The 25,580-nt window shown below is 36.4% G+C and overlaps 1 protein-coding gene and 1 pseudogene across 1 annotated transcript; both read left to right on the forward strand.

Annotated features, from left to right (window-relative positions):
- The first annotated feature begins 2,240 nt into the window (after window positions 1-2,240).
- On the forward strand, window positions 2,241-25,375 carry Epyc (epiphycan). Its single transcript, XM_050135543.1, has 6 exons — window positions 2,241-2,411; window positions 14,548-14,722; window positions 19,024-19,182; window positions 19,316-19,518; window positions 20,628-20,723; window positions 24,761-25,375. Exons 1-6 carry the CDS (start codon window positions 2,247-2,249, stop codon window positions 24,929-24,931), a joined length of 969 nt encoding a protein of 322 aa, XP_049991500.1. The 5' UTR covers window positions 2,241-2,246; the 3' UTR covers window positions 24,932-25,375.
- Window positions 22,242-23,134, forward strand: LOC126497431 (40S ribosomal protein S8-like; annotated as a pseudogene).
- Window positions 25,376-25,580: the final 205 nt, after the last annotated feature.

Genomic DNA, 25,580 nt, shown 5'->3' on the forward strand with positions numbered 1-25,580 from the left:
CATTGTTCACCGTTATCAAAGCAGTCTAGGTAATCAGAATAATTTTGGATATCTTTTCTTACACAAAGTAAAATGGGTAAGGCTTTTGCAACATTTGAGATTTCAGGTAACAGTGAGAAGTGAATAACGTAATTCAAGACAGGCAAAGTGTGGGGAAAATATTTATTAGCCTATTTACTTAAGAAACCTTCATCTATAATAACCTCGAGCTCATTCCCTTCCTTTCAAAGTTGGTGAATTTCTTATAGATGAGATGCATTAAAACTAACAATTTTTTACTTAAATATTTTTAGGTGACGTGTTGGCAATGATAACTCTAATTAACACCATTGAAAGCTTTGTGCACTGTGTAATTGGGATTACGCAGCTTAGCTTGTGTGACTATAAAATAATGTGTGGTTTTTAAAGACAGAGAAGCCTTCTCCAGGTTAGATTTTTCCAAACAGAAGGTTGAGTGTTATAAATTCCACCTCCCACAGACCAGAATTCATATCCATTGGTCAGGGGCAAATACCAAGAGCTCTGCGTCCACAGTCCTTTCGTGCTACTTCGACAACTCGGAGCCAAAGGTAAGATTTTACACTTGTTTTCTTCTTTTTCTCCCTAGTATAACAACCTGTAAAAAAAGTAATCCAACTTTCTTTAAGATCTGCTGCTGGTCTTTAATCCAGTGGGTTTGCCTTCATTTTACTGATGACTGTACATTCATATTTTGCTTGGAAAAATCCAAACTTGTGGATTAGCTTAGGAATTAATAACTGGGCAAAATAATTAATCTTAATAGTTATAACAGATGTGAATAGAATTAGAGTGGTTTCCAATAAATGTTTTAAATCAATAGCTCTGGCACTGGCCACAGACTTTGGCAGTAGACACAGACAATATTGATTGACATTGACTGAAATATTATGTAGAGGTGGGAGTAGTGATGTTTCAGGTGGTTAAAATGTACTGATAACTATATGGCACTTTCACTTTATCATGTCTTTTATGATAAATATTTAAAATTTAAAGTAAGCTTATAGTCTTAGACCATTTTAATATGAACTGCAAACTGAAAAAAAATAATTAACAACTGCATTAAATACACTTATAACTACTTTAAGGAAGATAAATATTTACAACAAAATGCACATTGATATGCTCATAAATTTTATTTCACACAAGCTGCTTGTCCTTGTCATGGTGACTTTACTAGGAAAGCCAAATGCTAACAAACCCTTATATGCAGACATTTGTAATTACAGAGAGAATAAGAAATGAGACACAGGATTAAAAAGTGCATGTTTTCTTTGAATGCTGGAATTTGCTAGAAATATACAAGGAAATTTAATTTTCAGCTTCAGCTCCCTTGACTGTGGGAGCATGATTTGTAGCGCATTGGTGAACCATGCTGCCCTACTAAGCCAGAGCACTGGTCATTTCTTCTAACAATTCTAAATCCACAGCCTACAAAGCTATTTCCAAAGTGAATTGAGATAGAGTCAAGTTCATCAAGTGTGGAAAAACAGAAGTATTTGAAATAAGCAGATGAGAGGACAGAAAAGAACCCTTTGTCCTGCTCTGATTATCAGGGAATCCCCAGTCCTTCTGTTTTCATCAGCTTCATAAAGGTTTGTTTCAAGTAACCAAAGCTACCTTTAAGTAGAAAAGTAATATATCCCTTCTCTGTGTGTTCAGAGGCATTAAAACCACAGATCAGGTCCTATCCTTAAACTCAAAAAAGAAGTCCAACGTATAAAATATTTTCATATTACACATTAAATAAGAGATTATACTATTTTTCATGGTGAAAAATTGATTATTAACTAATATTCTTGATATTGCCAATGTAAACACTTAAAATTAAGCATGAGATTTTTGTTCTTCAACTAAACTCTAGTCAGAGACATACATACAAAACTAAAATTGTGAAATGCTAAGGCTAAGACTGTGTCTGAACTGCTGCAAACCCTTATGCTATAAAAGAAAACAAATTATGTTTCCTAACAATTGCAGAGCAAAAGATTGCACCCTTACTATGCGTGTGCAAATCCCCTCTCAATCATGCAAATACTGCCCTTTGCATGTGTGTTCTTGTTGCTTTTTTAGTCTCAGTTATCCACAATTTAAACAAAATGTTAAGAAATAAAAAGCAATTTTTATTCCCTTTATACCTGTTAAAAATGTTAGAAAAAATAATAATGAGTTATTATCAACTATATATTTGCACAATTTTATATTGTATGGTTAGGAAAGCTTGGAAGATGAAAATGCTAGCAAGAAGTGTCCTGGTACTTGTCATCTTTGATGCTGCATTGACTGCCCCGACCACAGAGCTCTTTAACTATGACTCAGAAGTCTACGATGCCATTTTGGAAGATGTGGAACCCTTTTATAACTATGAACAGATACCTATCAACCAAGTACAGGTAATGTCTTCCTCCCACTCTTGAGACTTTTAGAAGAATTGAATGATGACTGATAAGAACTTATTTGTTTTTGCAAATAATTTTGTTTATATATAAGCAAAGGTTGGATCTCAATTTCCTATAAACATTTGGCTACAACATATGCAAATTTTTTAAATGTGAGACAGTCTTTTGGTTCCCAATAGGAAAAACAAAAACAATAGCATTTTATTGTTCTTGTACACATGTTTGTACACCAGGACACACATGGAAATGAACGAAAAATTTTGAAGAAGCTGGCTGTCTACTTCCACCATTTGGATTCAGGAGACCAACCTCAAATGCCTTTATCCGTTAACACATCTCACTAGCCTGAATAAAAGCAACAATATCTTCTTTTAAGTCACAACATGTACATTTTTAAAAAGCAAGGAAGAGTTAAAACATTCACTATGCAATGCTGAGAAAACATAAAGAAAAACATGTGAGATTAGAGCAGACAAGAAGAAAAAGGAAAGCAAGCAGAGGGAGCACACTGGTTTAAAATTGTGCTGTGTACCAGAAGGAATGTGCATTTTTGAATGGTTGGGTTTTCTTCCTAGCAGTAAAGGAGGCCTTGCCAAGGTTACCGTCCATTACATAAATCTGATATGACATGTTTCTAATTAAATGCTGGTCTTCTTACACTTGCACATAACTAAAGGATACAAGTTAATTCTCATGAGTCAGAAGCAAGCAGACCTTGAAGTATGATTTATATACAACATTGGCAAAAGGGAGATATAAATAAATAAGGGGGAAAATCAGATTTTTCTTTAAATGATCATTGCAAATTCTGTACCCTCTTTCAAGTGTAAATCTTAGAATTACCATTTTTATGGCCTTGACTACAAAATATCTAGACAAGATGATATATTTAACTTGTATGAAATATACGATGTCAAAATCGATACCATTCATGTTGCCTTATGAAATAAGAATCCAATTTCTTAACAAAATAATTTCCCCACTTTTCTCCTTCACTCTCAGCCTCTCTCTTCTTATTTTATCTTATTTTCTTCTGTTTTTAACAAAGTCTCTTAGTAGTTATCTGTCAAGACAAATACTTTAGTTCAGACTTATTTTATTCAAGACACATTTAAAAAGGAAAATTATTCAGGGATTAAACATTTAATGGTTATCACCAAAGAATTCTGTTTAAGCATGGGTAAGGTGTGGGCTAAGGGTTTTGTTCATTTCTTTCAGAAAAACTCAATGAACAGTTTAAGAAATACTGATTAATTCTGAGTCTTTCCAGGGAAGACTGTGGTGAAGGAAATAACATCATTTACATAAAATATAAAGCCCACTCATCTCTCTTAGAATCCTGCACATTACCCCAACTGTCCCGGATATTCGTGGAAATAAATGGAATTCCTCCTGTGATAGAGCAATTTGAGTGTGTGTCTGTATAAAAATGATTTGGTATACAGCCTTCTCTCAGGGTTTGCATGTTCTAAACCAGTGCTTCTCAACCTGTAGGTCTCAAACCCTTTGAGGGTCACATATCAAATATCATGCATATCAAATATTTGTACCGTGATTCATAACACTAGTAAATTATAGTTATGAAGTAGAAGCAAAATAATTTCATAGCTGGGGGCACCACAGCATGAGGAACTGTATTAAAGATCACAGCATCAGGGAGGTTGAGGACCACTGTTCTAAATGAACGTACTCCTATGTTCCTCCATGTAATACCTGTCTCAGCTCTTGCCTCCTGCGAATATCCCTTCTTCATGACAGAATTTTGTTTTAAGTCATAGATCATGCTCACTTGATTCCTTGAACAACTTTTTGAAGATCTGTTACTATTTCTATCGAACAGATGTTATTATGAAGGCAAGAGTTTTAAATAACTGGTCTAAAGAGTTCATGTCAAGGCTGCATATATACACAATACTACTCACAACAGAAAGTAACTTCCATTAGATTATATATTCCTTTCCTCTCTTCCTACACTTTACCAAATTATCCTTTTAACTAGATATCTGTCTTTTTTTATTTTAAACATAGTTCTTTATTGGTTCGTTGGAAATGTCACATCATAGAACACAATCCCATTCACCTTCCAATCCCTGCATATCTGCCCCGCACTCCTTCAGTATGCCCGTCACAAATTAATAAAAAAAAAAAACAATAACAGACAAGAAACCCACCTAGCTCCTTTCTCCATCTTTCCAACACCTCCTCCCAGTGGCTGTGGGAGCTGTGGTATGTCACCATGCAGTACACCCCTTTTGTCCAATCAGTTCCACCCACAAAGCAAAATGTTCACTGCATTGAGTCATTGGTCTGCTTCAAAGCCTCTGGTTTCTGGTATGCCATCACTGCTGGCATTGGCCCTGATGGAAACTCCTCTCAGGACGGAATTAAAAATGCTCCAATATCCTTACAAGGGCAAGAAAAGCATTCATCTATGTTATCCTTAACATGAACTGGAAGTAAACTTTTAGATAGCTCTGTCTGCAACCTGATTTTTCTACAAAAGAATGGCTTAAGGCATGCCTGAAAAATATGAATTTCTCCCTCTTACCATTAGTGATTGCATTCTCTGTATAGGGATTTAGTTCATATTAAATATATTCCTTTTGCTTTCTGAAAAGGTCATAAATTAGTAGTATTGGTGCACCTAGCCTGTTTGATGTCACAAGGAAAAAGAGAGACAGCACTAATGGGTTCTAAAGATTTTAATAATTTACCAAATAGCAGGGCACTGAAGGATCAGGGCTGCAGGACAAGGATTCTGGAACCTTTATCCCCCTGACAGCCCCAAAAAGGGGCAAAAGAGGAGTTTATAAGCATAAAAATCACAAATGTTTGTGGCCAACTTATAGTTACAATTTTCATCCATCAGGATTTCGAGAGTAGGGGCTCCCTTGAATGTTCCATCATTGTCAATCAACATACAATGCAAGCCTTTCAGTGCAATCAATCAGATTCATTTGTTCCTTCTGTTGTTAGGAACAGCCATGGTGTTTCTAGAGAACTAAAGATGCATAATGACAATTTCTGTGGTTTAGGGAGGAGGTTGGTCAGCCATTGGATAGTTCTCAGCTTCCCCAGGCCTTGGGAACCTGAACTTTACTTCACCCTACAGGTAAAATGGAGTCTGAAGTCAAACGGCATTACTCAGGCCAAGGTGCCTTTTGCCTGCTCCCTTCAGTATCATTATTTATTCCTTAAGTAATAAAATATAAGCCATTATTAATCTTCATGTTTTAATACTACTGCCTCATTTGGACCAATTATATAGTGCATGTTAAAGTTTTAAACATGAGAATCACATTTGAAATGCATTTCTATTAATAGAAAGATTCTAACTCATCAACCGTAGTTAAACATTCTGTTCTAGGTTTGATGAAGAATAAAAGTGAACATCCCCATTTACTGAGGAGACTCTAGTTAAATCAGGAGGGGAGAATTTTACTGATGAGATTTAAATAGACTAATCGACTCCTTTTCTTTAGTTGAGCATTCTAAACAATATGATTCTTATTTTCAGCTGTTTCTAAACTATAAAACTGGAACACCAAGAAATATACAATCATAGTTTCCAACTGGGAAGATATATTAATAATCTTTGTCAATCACTCACTTTAGTTTGTCTTACATTTTAAGGAGGTCATACTAATAAATTAATTCTGACTACTCCTGAAAATAAGGTATTACGATGTCCATTTAACAATAGCAACTGAGAACTCAAATTTTGCTCTAGGTTACTTGCCCAATAAATTTCAGAGCGAAATTTAAGATAGATTCTTTTAATGTCAAAGCAAGAAGACTTTGGCACTAACAGTCTCTGCAATTTTCTGCTTGATCTCTAATCTTGAATTCTTTTAACTAGGTCCAAATAGAGCTTTATTTTCTATGAAATTAAGTCATTAGAAAAACAGCAGCTTCGGAATGATTATAATTGGCACAGTATAGCAATATGAGTCTCAGCTGTCAATGTTGTTAAAGGCTCGGCACAAGCAAAATAGGTCCTTCTGACCTAAAAGCAGAACTTGGAAATGTGAGGAGGGTGTTCGCTGCCAAGCACAGTTCTCCCTGATCCAGTTTCAAGGTCCATGGAGGGAAGCACAGTATTTACTGTCAGGTGTTCAGGATCGCGACGTTTAAATAATTAATACAGAAAACTTCAATAAATCTGAGCAGCAGGCTCAGGTTTAAAGCAGAATTCCACAGTGCCAAACATAGCTGTGTGCCAGTGTGTCAAATTCATCAGAATGCATCATTAGCAACACAGGCTGAATAGCTCTGAGCCTTTTAACACCCTGGAATCCAATTGCTGACATCACAGTTATTGCATAGTGCCAGGATTTATTGGTTCAACTATGACATGTATTTGGGGAGACAGGTAAATGCAGAGATCTATTTTCATCAATAGAATCTTTGTTTGTGTTTGAATAGATCCCCAAATGGCATGCATGTCCTAACACTTTTTTTTCTAAGAATGAATAGAAGATGAATTTAAAAGGTAAATAAGATTGGTTGAATAGCAATATTGCTGCTTAGGAACTGGGCAGCACAGTGTTATTGCAAACTAATTAAGAACAGAGTTTAGTGGGTCTTCTTCTGAATCTGGTTTTCCCTGGGATTGTAGACTGAGCATGCATCCTTTCTATCATAAATCCATTTCTGTATCAGAATGAAGTCTGTCACTATGTACAATAATTGGATTGCCTAGAAATAAGATACTCATGCCTCATACCAATTTCATGACATTAAGTAAGTCTTTAAGTTCCTCCTAGTCTCAGATTCCTTGGATATCTTTTGAAGATTGGGTAAGATAAACACATGAACTGTTGAATGGAGAGCCTGGGGCATAGAAAACATCTAATAATTGCAGGTAGTTTATAATTGGTTCATTCAAAGAAAAGATGCCGCAGTTTGTTTTCTGGAGATGAAGATTCCTTCATGGAAAAGATGGACCTAGGGTAATAATGAGTGCTTAGATTGGTATTTGTATGGGAACTGATTAAAGCACTTCTTTCTGTTCCTCAAGAATTTTAGACTAGTAGTCTTATAAATATGCAAGTTAACTGCACCAGAGAAAACGAAACAATGTATATTATATATTGCAATGTAAATTTATATGATTATACTCCTAATATATATATGCTAATAAATTGTCCTTGAATTTTTCATAATCAAGAATCTGTTAGCTAGTATGATGTGAAAGTATTTTACTTGCGTATTATTCTACCTCCTTTTCTTATCAGTGTCTTAGGTCACTTACATGCCTCTGGTTTCCAAGAGCACTGCATTCACGTGAAAATATTCACACAAAGACACTCACAGAAATATAGATATGAAGGACCTGTCTATTTTAAAGACTTAGAAACTACTGTCAAGTTTCTAGTAACCTTCACTTAAGGTCATTTTGATGAACTTTGGAGATGCTCATATCCCAGCCAAAGTAAATTCCCTCCTCTGCCCACTTAGTAGCACACTGGAAATTTCAAGCACCAGCACTTCTCTGAAGTCCATTTTGCGCTCTGCTTATTCATTGAAGTGGCATTCCCATTTGTCCATACAAACCTTGCATTTGTGATGGTTGACATGGCATCAAGTGTGTTCTGTCACCCTAGACTTTTGGGTGAAATCAAGGATTTTTCTATTAGGGCTGTCTTGGCTAGACACCACATTCCTGGTCTCTTCTCCTCTTGCATCCATGAAGCTTCAGCAGTGTGATTTCTGGAGAATCTGCCGATGGCTCACCTTTCTTTCAGTTTTAGTTGAAGAACCCAACTCAGCATATTCTTCAATGGAAGCTGCTATAGATATTCCCTAAAACTTTTGCTGAATTGTGAGAACCAACCTCTCTCCTTCAGATTCTCAGCTGTACAGGATTGGAATACACTTTCTGTCTGCTGCAGCTCCTGTTCTGCATGAGAAAATGCTTCTTTGGTCAACCTTTGATCAAATATTTGAGTCAAGTGATGTGTGTGTGTATGTATGTATGTATGTGTGTGTGTGTAAACATGGGTGCACACATGTGGAATTCAGAGGACTAACTTGGCTATCAACCCTCACCTTCTACTTTAGTAATGATAAGGTCTCTTTTTCCTTTTTCTACTGCAGATAGGAGCTTAGCTGACTCATGAGCATCTCCCTCCCAAGATTATGGATGCTCCCAGTGTCTAGTTTTCATGTGAGTTCTTGGAATTCAAGCTAATATCCCACATATCTATAGTAAGTGCTTTACCAATTGAGCCCTTCAGCTGGACCTGAATTACTTCTATAGCTTTAAGATCTTCCAGTGTCGAAACCACAATCACAATATTGCAATCAGTGTGTTGGTCAGTGAGAGTCAGGTTCCATGTTGAGGTACTTTTACTGCTTTATTCTGACGACTTCTGCTGAATGTGCATTTGTATACATATTTTTTCCTTTGGTAAGATGAATATAAAATAATCATATCTAACCCTCATTTTTCCCCTTATGTTCCATCTCTATTCTTCCCTCAAATGCATCTTCTTTCCAAATTGATGTCTTAGTTTTAATTTGGATAATACACTATATCTAATCAGTGATACACATACTTGTGGTCACACCCTCAAAAAATGATTTCCCCTCTTCAAGCAGCTAACAACTGCTAATGGCTTCCTAGGAAGGTGTAGATCACACTCACCTGCTCTGAAGAACTCATTTTCTGTGAGTTTAGAAGGGTGATAGCTATATCATGTCCTGAAGATAGCTCGTCACAACTCTCTTTCCCACTATCCAGATCTTACATTTTTCCCCTTCTACATGTTTCCTGGGCCTTAATTGAGGACAGGGAGGAACATGACCAACAGGACCAAGAACTCGATGTCTTATTCTCCTCACTTTGACCAGTTACCCATCTTTCCATTGACTTCTGCCCGCATTAAGTGAAGCTTCTCTGACCAACTATCGGAGAATCCCAGGCCGATTAGTATAAGCATAAATATTTAAAAGGTGATTTGATAATATGAGCATTTAAGTAAACAAAAGTACCAAGTTCTATCCTAAGATCTCTAATCTCCTAGGAAAAATGTTTTTATACAGCCTACAATACCAATCAAGAAATTTCTTCTTGCGGAGCATTCTTCCACAAGAATGCACTTAGTTACCCCTTAACATGTCTGTTACTATTGCATCAGGGGGCACATTATTTTTCCTGGCACATTGGTGTGTCCTGTGGCGTGGTGGTTTGAGGACTAGTTAAAACGACTAAGCTCTTTTCTCCCTCCACAGCCGATGTACTACCTTTCTGTGCTATAAAAACTAGACAGAAGCAAGTTTCTAAATTGTCTTGAGAATGATCTTCTTTCTATGACTGATAGCCAAAATGCTTGTTTTCTTCATTAACTGCCTTTTACTATGTAGTTTTGGTGGGAAAACCAAGGGCAATGGTAATAGCCTGTGTTGCTATGGATACCTCTGTGGTCTTGTATGGGTAGTCTATTCTTTGTATTGTAATTTTCATTTAATAACTAATGTCTTCTGGGAGTAGTTTTAGTTCACCAACAGGATACATCCATTCAAACTTTTTTGAATGTATCTTGAAGCTAATTTGCTACCTAGTGAATATTCATTAAACTTTTCTCACATTGTAATTTTCATTGAAGTTTTCGCTCTACTTTCTCTATTTGTAAGACTTCAGGTCTTAATATCTTTGATCAGCTTGAACTGATATTTTTATGAAAGGTATGAGATAAAGAAAATTTTATTCTTCAGTGATTAAATATACAATTTTGTCAAAATAATTTATTAATGAATTTGACTTTTCTCGCAAAAGCATTAGCACAAATCACACATGTTTGACACCCTTACCTATTAGGTAAATGCAATTTAATGCTATTTTGACAGGCTATCTTTCACGCATCAGTATGCAGTGAGACTGTTCAATCAAGAAAACAAACAAGAACTACTGTCAGGAATGTGGGAGAAGTATCTACCATCAGGTATTGGTAGAAATGTGAACTGGTGCAGTCATTTTGAAATAAATGCTCAAGCATGTAAAACTCTCAAGAGAGAACTATAGAGGACCAAGCTCAGGAACTCTCGAGTGGCAAGGAATGTATATTCTACTGTACTGACACTTCCACAGTTGTATCAAATGCTGCAGCATTTAAAATAGCCAGGAAACAGAATCACACTAGATGTATACGACATGATCATCAGATAAGGAATATGTGGTTTATACGTGAAATGGAATCTTATTCAGATGGGAAGAAAAGTGAGACCGTGAACTTTATAGGGGAATGGACACAGTTGGAATATATTGTCTTAATTGAGACCACCCAGGATCAGAGAAAAATAGCACAGGTTCTCTCTCATTTGTGAGTTTAGTTTCCAAATTTCTAACACAGTTTCTTTATTGATCCTTTGGGATTTTCACATCATTCTACTTTTTCCCAGACCCCCCCCCATTCTCTCTCTCTCTCTCTCTCTCTCTCTCTCTCTCTCTCTCTCTCTCTCTCTCTCTTGTTGTTGTCCAATTGGCTTTACTTGCAAATTAAGTTCCTTACACTGAGTCATTGATCTGGTTCGTGGCCTCTGGTTTCTGGTACACCATGCACACTGGAACCCTGAAACTTCTAGCAGATATCTTGTGTCCTCCCTGAGCTTCTCATTTTTATACATGTATTTTTATGTGGGAATGCTTGTGGACATTGTCCAGGGAACTAGAAAGGAGCCCACGAGAGGAAGAAAGATGTGTGGGAAGGGGTGTGGAAGGAAGAGAGTTGGTCGAAGATGAAAAGGGGAGACAGATGTGTGGAGTGGAGGGCAGGGAAAAGAGGAGAGAGAGGAAAAGGATGAAACACACCAAACTAAAGACTACAAGAGTGCTGTTTGACAATAACAAACTGAAGGAATGAAAATAAATGCTTCTTCAAAGATAGGGTGTGTATTGAAGAGACTCTGCCAAAGAAAACAACCTAGGAGAACGTGACATTCATTTTTCATATTATCCCTCTGGAATGATGCCAAATAAATCAAGCAGTTTTACTACTAATAATATAATTACGTGGATCAGTCAGATGTGGTTTTCCTGAAACACATGGATTTGGTCAATGTAATTTTGACGAAGCATTATTGTCGCTTAGAATAGCACAACATACTTCTATAAGGAGATTCTTCTATGTATAAGAACAATACTGACAATGACAAGAAATGAAAATCTTAAGTATTTCACAGGATTATTCATATTAATATTAATATTTCAGTACAAATCACAATATAGTTTGATATAAAAATACATAACGGCATTTATTCTATGGAGACACTTTCCTCAAGCAGCAGTCATTATGTCCTTCTCACATTATGGTCCTGTCAGGTCCTGTGCCATGAGAGGGCACTGTGGTTGGGATAACTACCTCAAATCCTAGCTGTGTTGGATATACACGCCCTAAGAACATCATTACGTATTTGGAAGTTACCTCTCCTCGCCAACCTCTGCTGAGTTCTCCCAAGGGCATGATGTTGTCTTTGGTACCTACTCTCTTCTAGAAATAGACTATATATACTCCTAAACATAGTCCACCATGCCAAATATGAAAGTTTGTGGTTAGGTAAGCAAGGTACCAGAGACACACAAGTTACTGCAAAGCCAATTTAAAAGAATAAAGTAGAATAAGCTAAATTTTGTCTTGCTACCTAGTTCTAGGTTAATTTCTTTAAGTGCAGTGATTATGTTTTTGAATGCTCGTGTAAAGCTTAGAGACACATCATGTCCAGGTTAAACAGAGAGTTACAGGAAGCAAGTCAGAGTAAAATCAAGAAATAAATGAAAAAGAAAATAGTGAAAAATCTGAAATAATCAATGGACACTGACATAAGAAATTCAATTGTGCTTTCATTTGAGTGATACCAATTAGAGATGAAGGATATTTGGGGTAGGGGTGTCGTGTGCATATCCATATTTAGGTTTCTGAAGCACGCATATAAAATCTATCATTATGACAAACATGTGTTTTCAATTCCCTAGCCACACTTTTTAGAATGAATGGCTTCTAACTTCATATTGAAGTTTGAAGATTGTTACAAGAGGAGAAAAAAATGGGAGCCCAAAGAACTTCTATTTAATAGTCAGAATAAATGTATCTACCCTGCAGAGGACTCTCTGGGCACACTGTAATGGAGTTATTCTTCTGCAGTTTTGCTGAAATGACTGCATTCCCTTTCCTTGGTTTGAAGGGTGTTCTTTTATTTGCAAGCAAACATGAACAAAATCATTTCTGATGAACACCCAAAGCTGCTTGGCCTCATTATAGTGAATGACAAAGGAGACCTGAGAGCTTCACATCAAATCAGTGGAAAAACAATTATCTGAAGGGGAAAAAAAAAAGATGTGCAAACATTTTCCTACAAAGTTAAAGATTCAAGGCAATGTGTCTGGCATGTGTTCCTCCCTCTAGGCAGCCCCTCCATTCTGTGAAACATCTGTCTCAATTTCCGCTCTTACTGGAGCCTGCTTTTAGTCTCTGAAAAGCTATTCTTCTGAAGCTGCCTCACTATGACCACATTGATGGAAACCGTGTGACTCTCTGCAGATGCACCCCAGCTTCTCAGCTGGGGATTTCTGGCCAGGCTTTCCTGACTCTCTTTGGATGGCTCTCCAACACTAGCGAGTCATTTCTCTTGGACTTTGTGTTTTGAATGTTTGAAAATGGGCATCGACACACTCGCTGACCCTTTGCAGGAAATGCTTAGTTTCTGTAGATATGAATTAAATGCATCTTGGACAAGAATCTTTTTTGATGAATATACTCCAAAATCTTATAGGTTGCTTATTATGCTGAATTAAGACTTTATCTTTGAAGTCTAGGCTTAATAGATCTGGGCATGGAATTAGACAATGAACGCTTATCTAGGATAAACAGGGGCTAAAATAGAGAACCTATGAAATTGTTCCTTAAAAAATACTTCTTTCATTAGTAATGAAGTGTATTCAGATCTATCAAAAGTGACATTAAAAATACTTGAATATGTTTTAAAAATCACATGGGTATATACAACAAGTAATAAATAACCAGTCTCATTTATATTCCTGTGTTAAAAATGAAAGTAGTTTTTACACCATTTTGATCATAAATAACTGAGAAGTAATTTGGGTGGTTTTGCTTTTTTAATGAGCAAAAATAAATGCAGATGGGTGCTTGCTGCTGTGATCAATCAAGAATGTAAGATTTCTGGTGATATTATCATAATAGCAGACAACAAGAAGTGGGTTCAGGATGCTCTGAATGCCTTAAGCAAATTCCCATCTGACACTCACAAGGGCATTGAGAAGACCACACTTATCAAGAATTAGAAAGGGATAACCACTAGCCTAAAGGAAAGGTACTGAAAATGAGAATGCTGCTAAATATTTTTAGAAACAACTTGTAATAGAAAAGATGTAAGGTGAAGAAATAGTGAAATTTTTAAAAAGGGTTTTGAAAACTATAATTACCATATTGCTGTGTTGGCCCATTGCCAAATCTCTCAAAAATATCAATTTAACATTATCAAATATTGTTGCTATAGTTAGTATCCGTGTGAAAAAGTATGTAAGAAATGGCATCCCACAACTAAATTATACAGTTTTCATGCCACTATAGATTTTGCCTCAGTAGGAAGGGTAATTTTTACTAAAAGACCATTAAAAGTATTGCAAAATAATTGCAAGGAAGAGAAGATTTGAATTTCAGAAATGAAAAACCTAAAGGAAGAAAATACTAGTCAGTATCTCAACAGCTATGCAAGAGAGGGGAGTGAACTGGGTGCAAGAGTGAGGGGAGATTTGAGTTTTGTTCTGTACACTTTCCTGACAACAATGTGTTCTCCCAAAGCTGTGTATCATTAGAAAACAGTAAATGAGATACTTCTAAATCTATCAAACGAAGAAACATATAAAGCTAAAAGAATACAGCAACAAAAAATACAGCATTGTAACCAATTCCCAAGAGTTGAGAGACAAACTTAATTGAAAACAGTGACAGTATTTCTGAGAAACTTGCTGCCTCCAGCTAGTGGGTGAGGCACACTGTGTTGAATATAAGGACATGAGTGACATCTTGTGGCACAATTGAAAATGTTTTAAATTTGTACCACAGGCTTAAAGGGTGATTGAGGTTGCTGTGAAATTTCTGATTGTTTCCAGACTGAAAAAGTGACAGAGAGGCTTTCTGGGAGCAGAGTACTCCTAACCCCAGGCCCAGAGCTAGAAGACACACAGGACGAGGACAAGGATGAAGAATCCACTCCCCGGCTGATAGATGGATCTTCCCCACAGGAGCCAGAATTCCCAGGACTTCTGGGCCCACACACCAATGAAGGTCAGATAAGTTGATACTGAATTATAACTGAATGCATTTTGCCATCTCTCAAAATGGTAGGCTTCATCCCTCTCAACAAGTGTAGTCAGTCTTGCCCAAGCCTGATGAAGTCATGGACCCTAGGGGAAACTTACTTATGTATTGCTAAATAGCCATGTTGTCTATCAGCTTTCTAAAGATTTGTTTATAGTGATTGTTGTTGTTTCCAACCTTTTTCAGAGAAGCTTTTTATTACAGTGTGCAGTGGTAATACAGACACATTATTGTTCAAAGTGCTTACCAGAAGCAACTGTGGGTGCTTAGGCACAGATGAATGCCCACCACAACCAGGGTCTTTGAAAACATCTTGGAAGAGGAGGCTCAAAGAATGTAGTTTCCAAAGGATGAGGGGGATACTATGAAATGCTGCCCTCTGGACATGACATGGCTGTTGCACACGAAAACTCACAGAAGTAGTACCTACACAAGATCAAGACGGTTAAAAGTTCTGGTATGGATGCCAGAAGTGCTCCAAAAATGCTAACTCTACTGGCTAGGGAGCAGTTTGGTTCCTGGTGCCTACATGAATAAACTCAACAACAATGTGCACATGGGCAGAACTGAGTTCAGTGGGCGAAATAGAAATAGAAATAAGGAAGAGAATATGAAGCTAGGAAGAAGATAAGATGTAGGACACTGAGGGTTTTTATAGACAGTGATGGGTGTACATGACCAGCATACATGGTATAAATACATGACACCTTCAAAAAAGAAAGAAAACTAAAATTAAAATGACTGGCCAGTTTTCAGCTCCACTCTAAAAGAAATGTGCATAGTCCAAAGATAAAAATTCTAGAATGTTGCGATATATTTCGAAGTGGGAAGTTATATGTATTTTGTTGTCAGACATACAATAGCTTATATAATGCATCTTTGGTCTGTTGGAAATAATCAAATAACCAAAGACTCGGGGTGGAAATATTTTTTCTGTGGCATACATTTCAAGAACACAACATGGGGCAAACTGATGAAACTCTTCCTTTGAGATCAAACCAGCACAGTTCAAAGTCATAAGACATAATGATGTTGAGTAGAATAAGGATAACATGTGCTAGTTGGGCATCTGATGTCTGTAGACCATAGCAACAGCACACTGTATCCTTCCTTTACCTCTTACCTCTCTGGGGTGTTAATAATACTCTTGTCACTAGGAAAGACATAATTAGAAAGGGTAGTGATTTCAGACTGCAAGTCAACTTGTGTGGTGCCTGCACCATGGGATGGTTCGTGAGTCAGGCAAGGGGCTGGAGATTGAAACTCACACACACATACACAGAGAGAGAGAGAGAGAGAGAGAGAGAGAGAGAGAGAGAGAGAGAGAGAGAGAGAGAGAGAGAGAGAGAGAGAGAGAGAGAGAGAGAAGGAGGAGGTCATCCTTGAAACAAGAATGACAAATTTATTGTGTTCCAGGGCAGCTTATATAGGGCTCTCTGACTAATGGCCATGCCCTAGCTCTCAGGATTTTTTAGCTGCAAGACCACCAGAAACCACTCCTCTGCCATCAGGAACTCATGAGGTCTCATGCTCAGAGCAGCTGCAAGCATAGGAAAACAAGTTGTTTACTCTGTCAGGCAAAGGGTCATAGAAAATTCAGGGTCTGAGGGTCTGCAGTCCCTAACAAACTTGTTAGGATTCTAGGCTGTACTTTTAGGAAAATGTTAGTTCTCTCCACCTCACAGTTCGGGAGAGTAGATCTCTAGAACCTCTGTATGTTTCTTTGTAACTGAATGGCTGCAGGACCGGGCAGAACAGAAACCTCTGTCAATACTAGAGGACAGAGTAAAGATTAAACATTTTGCAGATTCCCCTTAAAGAACTCTATTTTCTCAGTTAAATTGTTTCTATTCTGAAGTTCTTACTGTGTCTAATATACTTATTTAAAGAAAACAAAAGATATTAAGGGATACATTATTAGTTCTTGATCAGAAATGATCAAAGGACCCTTTAACTAGAGTGACAAAATATTCCTCTTAGTATGAGTACTCCTGGAAAGCTCCAGGTAAACTGAGGCAAACTGGCAACTGAACAATTGTAAGTTGTTTTTTTTTAACTTTCTCCCATTTCCTTTCCTAGTCTAGAATATACATTGCTTTGTTCACATCAGTCTTTCTCCTCTTCTGAAGCTACTTCCTTTCCTCCATTTGCCTCACTACTCTCATTCACATCTATCTTTTACCCCTTAAGTTCATCACACAATCTCTGACTTTACAGAGCAAATGCACTTTCCAGCCATGGCAGTTTCACCCCCTGCCTATATTGACAATCACCCCCTCCAACTTTATTCCTCGTATAACTGACAGACTGTGTATCTTCCCACTTGTAGGGTGTTAGTCATTTTCATCAGGGCAACAAAGCCCAATTTCTACTACATCCCCTTTAGCATCCAACCTCTCTCCCTGGAGTATATTCTTTTAAATCCTCCTGCTGTTATCACCTACTGTGACGGTTGATTTTAATTTGTTAACTTAAAGAAATTGGAATCACCCGCAAAGGCAGTCTCAATGTGGGATTGTCTAGATCAGGTAGGCCCTTGGGAGTATCTGTGGAGATTGTCTTGATGATCTTCAATAAAGTTAGAAGATCCGGCATGCAAGTGGCTGACACCGTTGTCTAGTTCAGGACCTCTTTTGTACAGGAGTAGAGAAGGCTACTTGTATGTCAAACATGCATGCTTTATCTCTCTCTGCTCTTGGCTGTGGACATGGTGTGATAAGCTACTCCAAGTGCCTTCAACACTTCCTTGCAGGGATGGGTTGTAGCCTAGAACTGCTAACTGACATAAATCCATGATCCTTTAATTCATTTTTTTTTTATTTTTTGGTTGGTTTCTTTTATCACAGCCTCAGAAATGAAGCTAGACACATTGCTTTATTAAAGCACAGATGCATCTTAGTTATCACCATCCTGTCCCTCCTTCTTTTCAGTAAACACCTCTAGAATATTGTCTTGTTTTGCCTCTCTCCAATTTTATCTATAAAAGATTTTAACTCATTATCCATCGCCATCATGATGGCCTTTACAAAGTCTGAATGTTCCTGCAATATCAAATTCAAGAATCATTTTAAGCCTTATTTACCTAGCAAACTAAGTTAATCAAATTTCCTCTTCTTTCAAACTCTTCCTCCATTTAGTGTTCACCAATATGGCCCTATACCTCATTTTCATACTTTCTTTCTGATCATTGTTTCTGTCTCCTTTAAAGATTATCAATCTCTAGGTAAATACTAAGTATAGAGTAAAAAAAAAAAAAAACCTCTCTCTTCCTCTTTTTCTCTCCCTCCTTCCTTCCCTTCTTCCCTCTGTCTTGCCCCCGCCTGTCTTTGTCTTCCCTGTCACCATTACCATAGCCAAGCAACCACAATGTATTATGCATAATATATCTCTTTTATCTGCAACTCAGACCCTCTCATCACACTTGGCCCTCTTTCGGTCTGACCACTGTCTCAGACAGAGTGAGCTGATACAAGTAAGAACGGACAGTAACTCTGTTCATCAACAAGAAAGGGAAAACCTCCTGTGTCACAATACACAAGGGCTCTCACCTGGGATTTGGTTGGTCTCCTCTGAGTTTAGCCTCAAGGACTGTCTCTGAGGCTTGGAGAAAGGACCTTTTTAAAAAATTTTTCTCATCTTCATCCTAACTCTTCTTTTTATGTATATCACAGGATGACATTTGCTATGCCAGAGATTCCCTTTCATGATTTTTCAACTAAGCCTAATTACTCGTATTTACATACATGGCATACTTGAAAATACAGAGATGTGCAGTTAGCATTCATCTTATCTAATAGATCACAAAGCAGAGCTGTATGTCCTTTTCATCATTTTTTCAGTACCCACTATCCTATCATTTATATGAAATGTGTATATATTGAATGAACAAATATTAATCTGTATTATCTTTTCTTGAAACACATGTTATTGGAATATTTAAATATTGAGTCATATATGTAATGAATACATGGTAATTTAACTTTATAAAAGATATAATCTTAATATTTGTTTTAAAAACAGAATTCCTACTAGGTATTAATGTAACAGCCACAATATATTCACTTAAATAGGTTTTCCAAGCAATAGTATATAGATGCTTTAGTTTATAGATTTGACTTTAATGTACCATTTGCTAAAACTGCTTTGAGAAAATATGAATTATATCAGGATGCTCTGAGTGATATTTTAATATTAATTGCTACATAACCAGAACTACTTTATTCTTAGAATTCTTTTAGTGAATATAATTACTCACCTATACATTTCAGACTTTCCAACCTGCCTTCTGTGTACTTGCATAAGTACCACTGTATATTGTGATGACCATGAACTTGATGCCATTCCTCCACTCCCTAAGAAGACCGCGTACTTCTATTCGCGCTTCAACAGAATCAAGAAGATCAACCAAAATGACTTTGCAAGCCTAAGTATGCATATTTTATTGGCAGAACTAATACCAATTACATTCTTATTTGTATTTGTGATTTCTGTTTATTCGTGTTTTATTTGAGTAAACCACATTCAAGCATGTTTAGCTACTGACGTCCCTTTTCCTACTAGGTGACTTAAGAAGGATTGATCTGACATCAAATTTAATTTCGGAGATTGATGAAGATGCATTCCGCAAGCTGCCCCATCTGCAAGAGCTTGTCCTACGTGACAATAAAATAAAGCAGCTTCCAGAACTGCCGGCCACTTTGACATTTATCGATATCAGCAACAATAGACTAGGAAGGAAAGGGATTAAGCAAGAAGCATTTAAAGTAAGTTTTATGTCTACACGGTAGCCCTCATCTTTCTCTCCCCCCCCCTCTATCCTGGACTAGTCTTTTCGTGTCTCTGAAAGCATTTCCTGGAATGTTGCCTCTACCTTCCAAAACAAACTTCTCTGCATTACCTATGGAAACTTTGAAAATAAGATATCTTCTGGTTCATTCTGAGACTGGTCAAGCACCAAGAATGGGAAGTGGGGCTTGAATTAGAAGTGGATCTTTCTTGGCCACATGCAAAAAGCTCTTGGAAGAGGCTCAATCCAGAAAATTCCGGTTTCCTTAGAACTCCACCCAGGGGCAGATAAGATGTTGTTAGGTGATTGGGCAGGGAGCAGGTGGTGCAGGGCTCTAAGGACAGAGGCCATAAGGAGTCTAGATAGAGTCATTGTGTGGGAACTAGTTTTGGAAGTGAAGAAAACAGATTTGAATTTGGAGTTCCTGCTTAGAACAGTGCCACAATCCAAGAACAATAATCAGCTGACTTTCTTACACAAGTTTTTACTTGGTCTTTGAAAAGAAACATATACTCAGGGAGATGGTGATGGGTAGTGGGCGCTTGTTCTTAAGATTCTCTGTTAATTATTCTGTCGATGGTAGCTGAGGGGGTTAGGGACTCTCGTAGTAGTCTGACTGGCAGGGGTTTAAATGAGAGGCCACTAAACTAGATGAGTCGCTGTTTTACGGTGCTGTTTCCTTAACATAGACCAGTTATTATCTAAATGTTTTCTGTCTTGCTTTCCCACCATTTTCCTTACTAAGCAACTAGTCTTTGGCTAAAAAAGAAATTTTCATTTCTCCAAACCTATAAAATAAAGGAAGACCTTGCTATGCATCAAAAATAAATCTTAAGAAACTAATTTCAAATAGTATTCCATGGAAAAGAACTGCCTGCATAAACTATGAAAGTATATTGAACGTAAGTGTTTTATAAGAAACTGAAAATAATATCACTTTTTAAAACAAATATGCTTACAGTCAAATTTTCCAAAATTGCATTGAATTGCCTAGTGATTTAGAGGATACTGACAGAGGCATGCTAGCTTACTAATCACTGCATAGAGAAGAAACTTCAGGTAAGTTTTCTATATGAATATTTACAGGACATGTATGACCTCCACCATCTCTACATCACGGATAACAGCTTGGACCACATCCCTCTGCCACTTCCAGAAAGTCTACAGGCTCTTCACCTTCAGGTAGGTTTTGTATGATAAAGTGAGTCTTAAAACTCCAGGGAGAACAACCAAAAACAGAAGGGAGCCGTGATTAAAAAAATTATCTGTCATGACATATTGACATGAGCATTCATTCTTCTTCATTCCGTCAGCTAACAAAGTCTTCACACCTTCATCTTACTATCTATACTACTAACATGCTGGTAGCTTCAGTCAGTATTTTGTTATTTTAGAATTAAAATTTAGGTAATAAATTTTTCTCTAAAGCAAGACCTTCACTTATGAAAAAATACATAAGAACCATAAAGGAAAGACAAAAATCTATCTTGATGTCTAGTCTTCATAAAATATGTCAATTTTATTTTCTCATAGATATCAGATTTTATATTGAATTAAGTAGAATGCAAAGCCATCAAGATGTCCTAAAAATGGCACTTCTCCAATTTTTAAGTTAAAGAAACTTCAGTCTTTTTATTTAATTTCTTTTTTTTAAACCAACATACATACACACTTGGAAGTTTACACTGTTTCTACTTCTATTAAGCAGCATTCTATTTTTAGAGAGATAAGTGAAAACACACTTTCAAAATGCCATGTTCTAATAGTTTCTAAATATGTTTCATTGTCATCCATATGATTACAATGTGTTCAGTAAAACACTTAGTTTTTGAAACAATGGGATTTGCTTCAAACCACATGAAAGTAACTTGCTTTATAGCTATAATCTGCTTTCTCTGGTATTTTCTAATTTTTGTGGGATAAACAAATAGGAAAAATATTCATTATTTGGTGAATTATCGACCATTATAATAAGGGATTTTACTTTGCAGGAAGTACTCTCTGGTCCTAGTGATTTTCTCTGTACATTATGCTAATGTTTACTTCTGCATTTTTCTTATTCCAAGTAATGTTTATCTTTCTATACTTCTATTGTATTTCTGTAAATATGTGAGATCTGGATAATGATCTCTTGAATTTTTCTGACCATACTCATTTCCTTGATATCTTATGATCTCTTAAAAACAATCCCAAATAATGGAAAAGAAGAGTTATGTCCTGATTCATCACCCTAAAGTTGATTCCATCCTGATAACAAAATTAGACTTAAACAAAGCAATCAGCAGAAGAGGAAGCTGTAGATCAATGCATGTTATGAACATAATGCAACATGGCATGCAATAAATCTACTTTTATTGCATATAGATGATCTACACATAAATCATCCATGTGTAAAATAAATGACATACCACTAGACTGTAGCATTTATTTCAAGAATAAAATAGTAAATAGTTTAACCATTATCAGATATAAATATGATATAATAACAGAATAAAACTTCCTGATTATTTAAATAGATACAAAGAATGCATTTGAGAAAACTCAATAACCCTTTATCATTAAGTATCTGAAGAAACAAAAACTAAGGAAATTCCACAACCTAATAAAAAATATGTATTCCAAACACACAGAAGTTCATATTTAACAGAGAAACACTCAACACTTTCTTGATAAGCTCAGAAGAAAGATAGGGAATGTTTGGTCTTAATGTCTTATTAAATATTATGTTTGAAGGTTCTAATAAAAAAAAAGAAAAATAATTAAACTAAAAAGTAACGTATAGATGGTAAAAGAAATAGGTTTTCAAGCTAGTGCTGAGCAATGGGCATCACTTGGGACAACTGGCACAAGCACCACAAGACCAGCGGTAAGAGAAAGCCCTACCACAAGGAGAAGTATGAGCCGGGACAATCTACTGCCGACACTAAGATTGATTCTCATCATATGCACACAGTCCGAGTGCTAGCAGGTAATAGGAAGTACCGTGCCCTACGATTGGATGTGGGAAACTTTTCCTGGGGCTCTGAGTGTTGTACTCGCAAAACAAGGATCATTGATTTCATCTATAATGCAAACAATAACGAGCGGGTCCACACCAAGACCATGGTGAAGAACTGCATTGTGCTTATTGACAGACAGCACACCGCACCGACAGTGGTATGAGTCCCCCTATGCACTGAACCTGGACCGCAAGAAGGGAGCCAAGCTGACTCCTGAGGAGGAAGAAATATTAAACAATAAATGACCAAAGAAAATTCAAAAGAAATATGATGAAAGGAAACAGAACAACAGTATCAGCAGTCTTATTGAGGAGTAGTTTCAGCAGGGCAAGCTTCTTACCTGTATTGCCTCAAGACCAGGCCAATGTGGCAGAACAGATGGCTGTGTTAGAAGGCAAGGAGCTGAAGCTCTATATGAGGAAGATCAAAACCTGGAAAGGAAATAAACCATCATTCATAGCTCATCTAATAAAGGCGTTTATTGTTCTATATTTTTTAAAGAATGAATTAGATTTTCTTCCTTCGCTTGCAAATGACAAGATCTTGTATGCAGAAAATCTCAAGGAATCCATTAAAAGTTACCACAATTCATGAGTTTAGCAATGTGACAAGCTGTAAAATAATTATGCAAATTCCAATTATACTTCTTGTTCATTAACAATAATCATCCTGAAAACTACATTAAAAATTATTTTCATTATTTATAATCTGTCACTATCATCTGTCACCCATTAATTTAACATCTATCTATCTATCTATCTATCTATCTATCTATCCATCCATCCATCCATCCAGCTATCTATCATCTATCTATATCTATCTGATCTTTGGCACAGAGTCTTATTATGTAGCTTTGCTATCTTGGAATTGTCTATATATAACAAACTGACCTTAAACTTGCCAGAGAGCTTCTTGTCTTTGCCTCTTCAGTGTACAACTTTACAGGGTACCCTATCACACACACACACACACACGCACACACACACACACACACACACACACACAAAAGATAATCTCTTTCAAAATGCCACATATCTTAAATACATAGATTACACTTATCAAAACCATGATAAGCATTGTGCGTTCACAATTGCAATATGGGGTTAAACAAGGAAGAATATCTAGATAATGTCCTAATGCCACAGATCAGAAACCTGGATTATTAAGGTGCACGTACTTCTTAGATTCACCTACAAGTTTTGCATGTAACAAATTATGAGTAACCTACTAAGCTTTAGGTATAGCAGAGGAGTTCAGCAGTGTAACAGACATGAGATCAACTCATATCTGTATTTTTCATATTATTATAAGACCCATAATATATTATTCCATAATATTATAAGATAAACTGTAGCTCTGCACACTGGCAATAAAAAAGTCTTCAAATGAGCTAAGATTCATACCTACAACTTTTTTAGGTTTCAAGGAAATTGCATTCTGCTGTTTAGGGTGTAAAACATTCTAGCTACTTGAAAAATACATCAAGAGTTCCGCCAAATACAAAAAAAAAAAAGTTACAACTCAAAGACATGACAGTAAGTAAACAAACCTCAATGTTGCCTCTTAAGCCAACTTGAAAAGGCCACCTCCTCTTTCTTCTAGTATTCAATATTTTTTTTGAAAACATGTATTTATTTCAGGAGATAGTACTTCATAATGCCATGTGCATAAATTCTCAGAACTGAGAAATCTATTAAAACAGAGAGTATGTTGGTCACTGTCCAGGAGTGGGGGGGGGAATGAAAAAGTGTATTTCCCCAAAATCTGCTTGCCTAGTTTCCCACTTTACTGCAGCCAGGTTGACCTGAGTGTGAATTGTGCAGAAGTCACACCATGAAGATGCTTGGGACTTTTTGCTTGCTCTTTCTCTTCCCTGGATATTCCTCCCTTGGCTCCCCAAGCTTGTGTCTTCCTGATACACTACATTGTTTTCATTTTTTAAATCATTTTAAGAATAACTTCTTCTTTTAATAATCTTCCTCACCTACTTGTATTTCTCATGTGTTCTGTACTGGTAAGAATAAGTCTATTTAGTTAATTAATTTATCCCTATGGTACAAACAAAGCTTGATGTATAATAATCATACATTGAATAGTCTGGACTAGTAGAACAAATACAAGAATTAATACATTTTGCATATTACAATGTACTACAGTTTTGTTCAATATCTTAGGTTTATAAAGCCTTGTCTTTTTCACTTCTTTGTCTTCTTTTTTTAGAATAACAACATTCTAGAAATGCATGAGGATACTTTCTGCAATGTTAAAAATTTAACCTATGTTCGTAAGGCATTAGAGGACATTCGACTGGATGGAAACCCTATCAATCTCAGCAAAACTCCTCAAGCGTACATGTGTCTACCTCGTTTGCCCATTGGAAGTTTTGTCTAGTGTTAGAATGTTAGGCAAACGTCTGATTTGTGATGCTTTTTGTAGCCAAGTGAAACATCGATCTCTTCAAAACCAAACTCAGTATATTTCAGATGCAATAAAGAATGTGGCATGCTTATATAAAACAATTAGCTGAAGGTGTTAAGATAAGAATTTAATAATTTAAACATAAATTAGGTATAAATTTATAAAACATATAGAAAGTAAATTAAATGATGACATATTTCAGCTACTCTTACAAATCACATATGATTTGAAAATTTTAGGTATCATATCAAGTTGAATAAGTAAGAAAGAAAACATTTGAAATGAATACTTTAGATATGCTGATAAGATGTGTACATTTTAATTAAACATTTTTAGTCTTAATTTTCATTGATATATGTTTCCCACCTAATTCATTTAAGAACACAAAGAAAATAATAAATGTGTTTGAAAAATGCATGGTCTTGTGAGAAAGTATTTCTTATAAGCACAGTGTGCAATTTCCTAATGACATCTATCATCTTTTCTCATGTAATTTTCAATTATTTTTTATTCATTTTATATACCAACCATAGTTCCCCCTTCCCCTCTTCTTACTTCCTCCCCACCCTGTCCCCTACCGACCCCCCATTCATTCCTTAGAAGGGTAAGGCCTCCCATAGAA

This window comes from Alexandromys fortis, unplaced genomic scaffold (genome assembly GCF_014885135.2).
Source record: "Alexandromys fortis isolate MF-2015 unplaced genomic scaffold, M_Fortis_MF-2015_v1.1 scaffold_24, whole genome shotgun sequence".
NCBI classification, from domain to species: Eukaryota; Metazoa; Chordata; class Mammalia; order Rodentia; family Cricetidae; genus Alexandromys; species Alexandromys fortis.

Excerpts from the sequence above, each read along its gene's own strand:
- Epyc (XM_050135543.1), top strand. The coding sequence starts at position 2,247 with ATGAAAATGCTAGCAAGAAGTGTCCTGGTACTTGTCATCTTTGATGCT. Across the intron at positions 19,519-20,627 it reads TTAAGCAAGAAGCATTTAAA|GACATGTATGACCTCCACCA; the intron begins GTAAGTTTTATG and ends GAATATTTACAG. Across the intron at positions 20,724-24,760 it reads TACAGGCTCTTCACCTTCAG|AATAACAACATTCTAGAAAT; the intron begins GTAGGTTTTGTA and ends TTCTTTTTTTAG.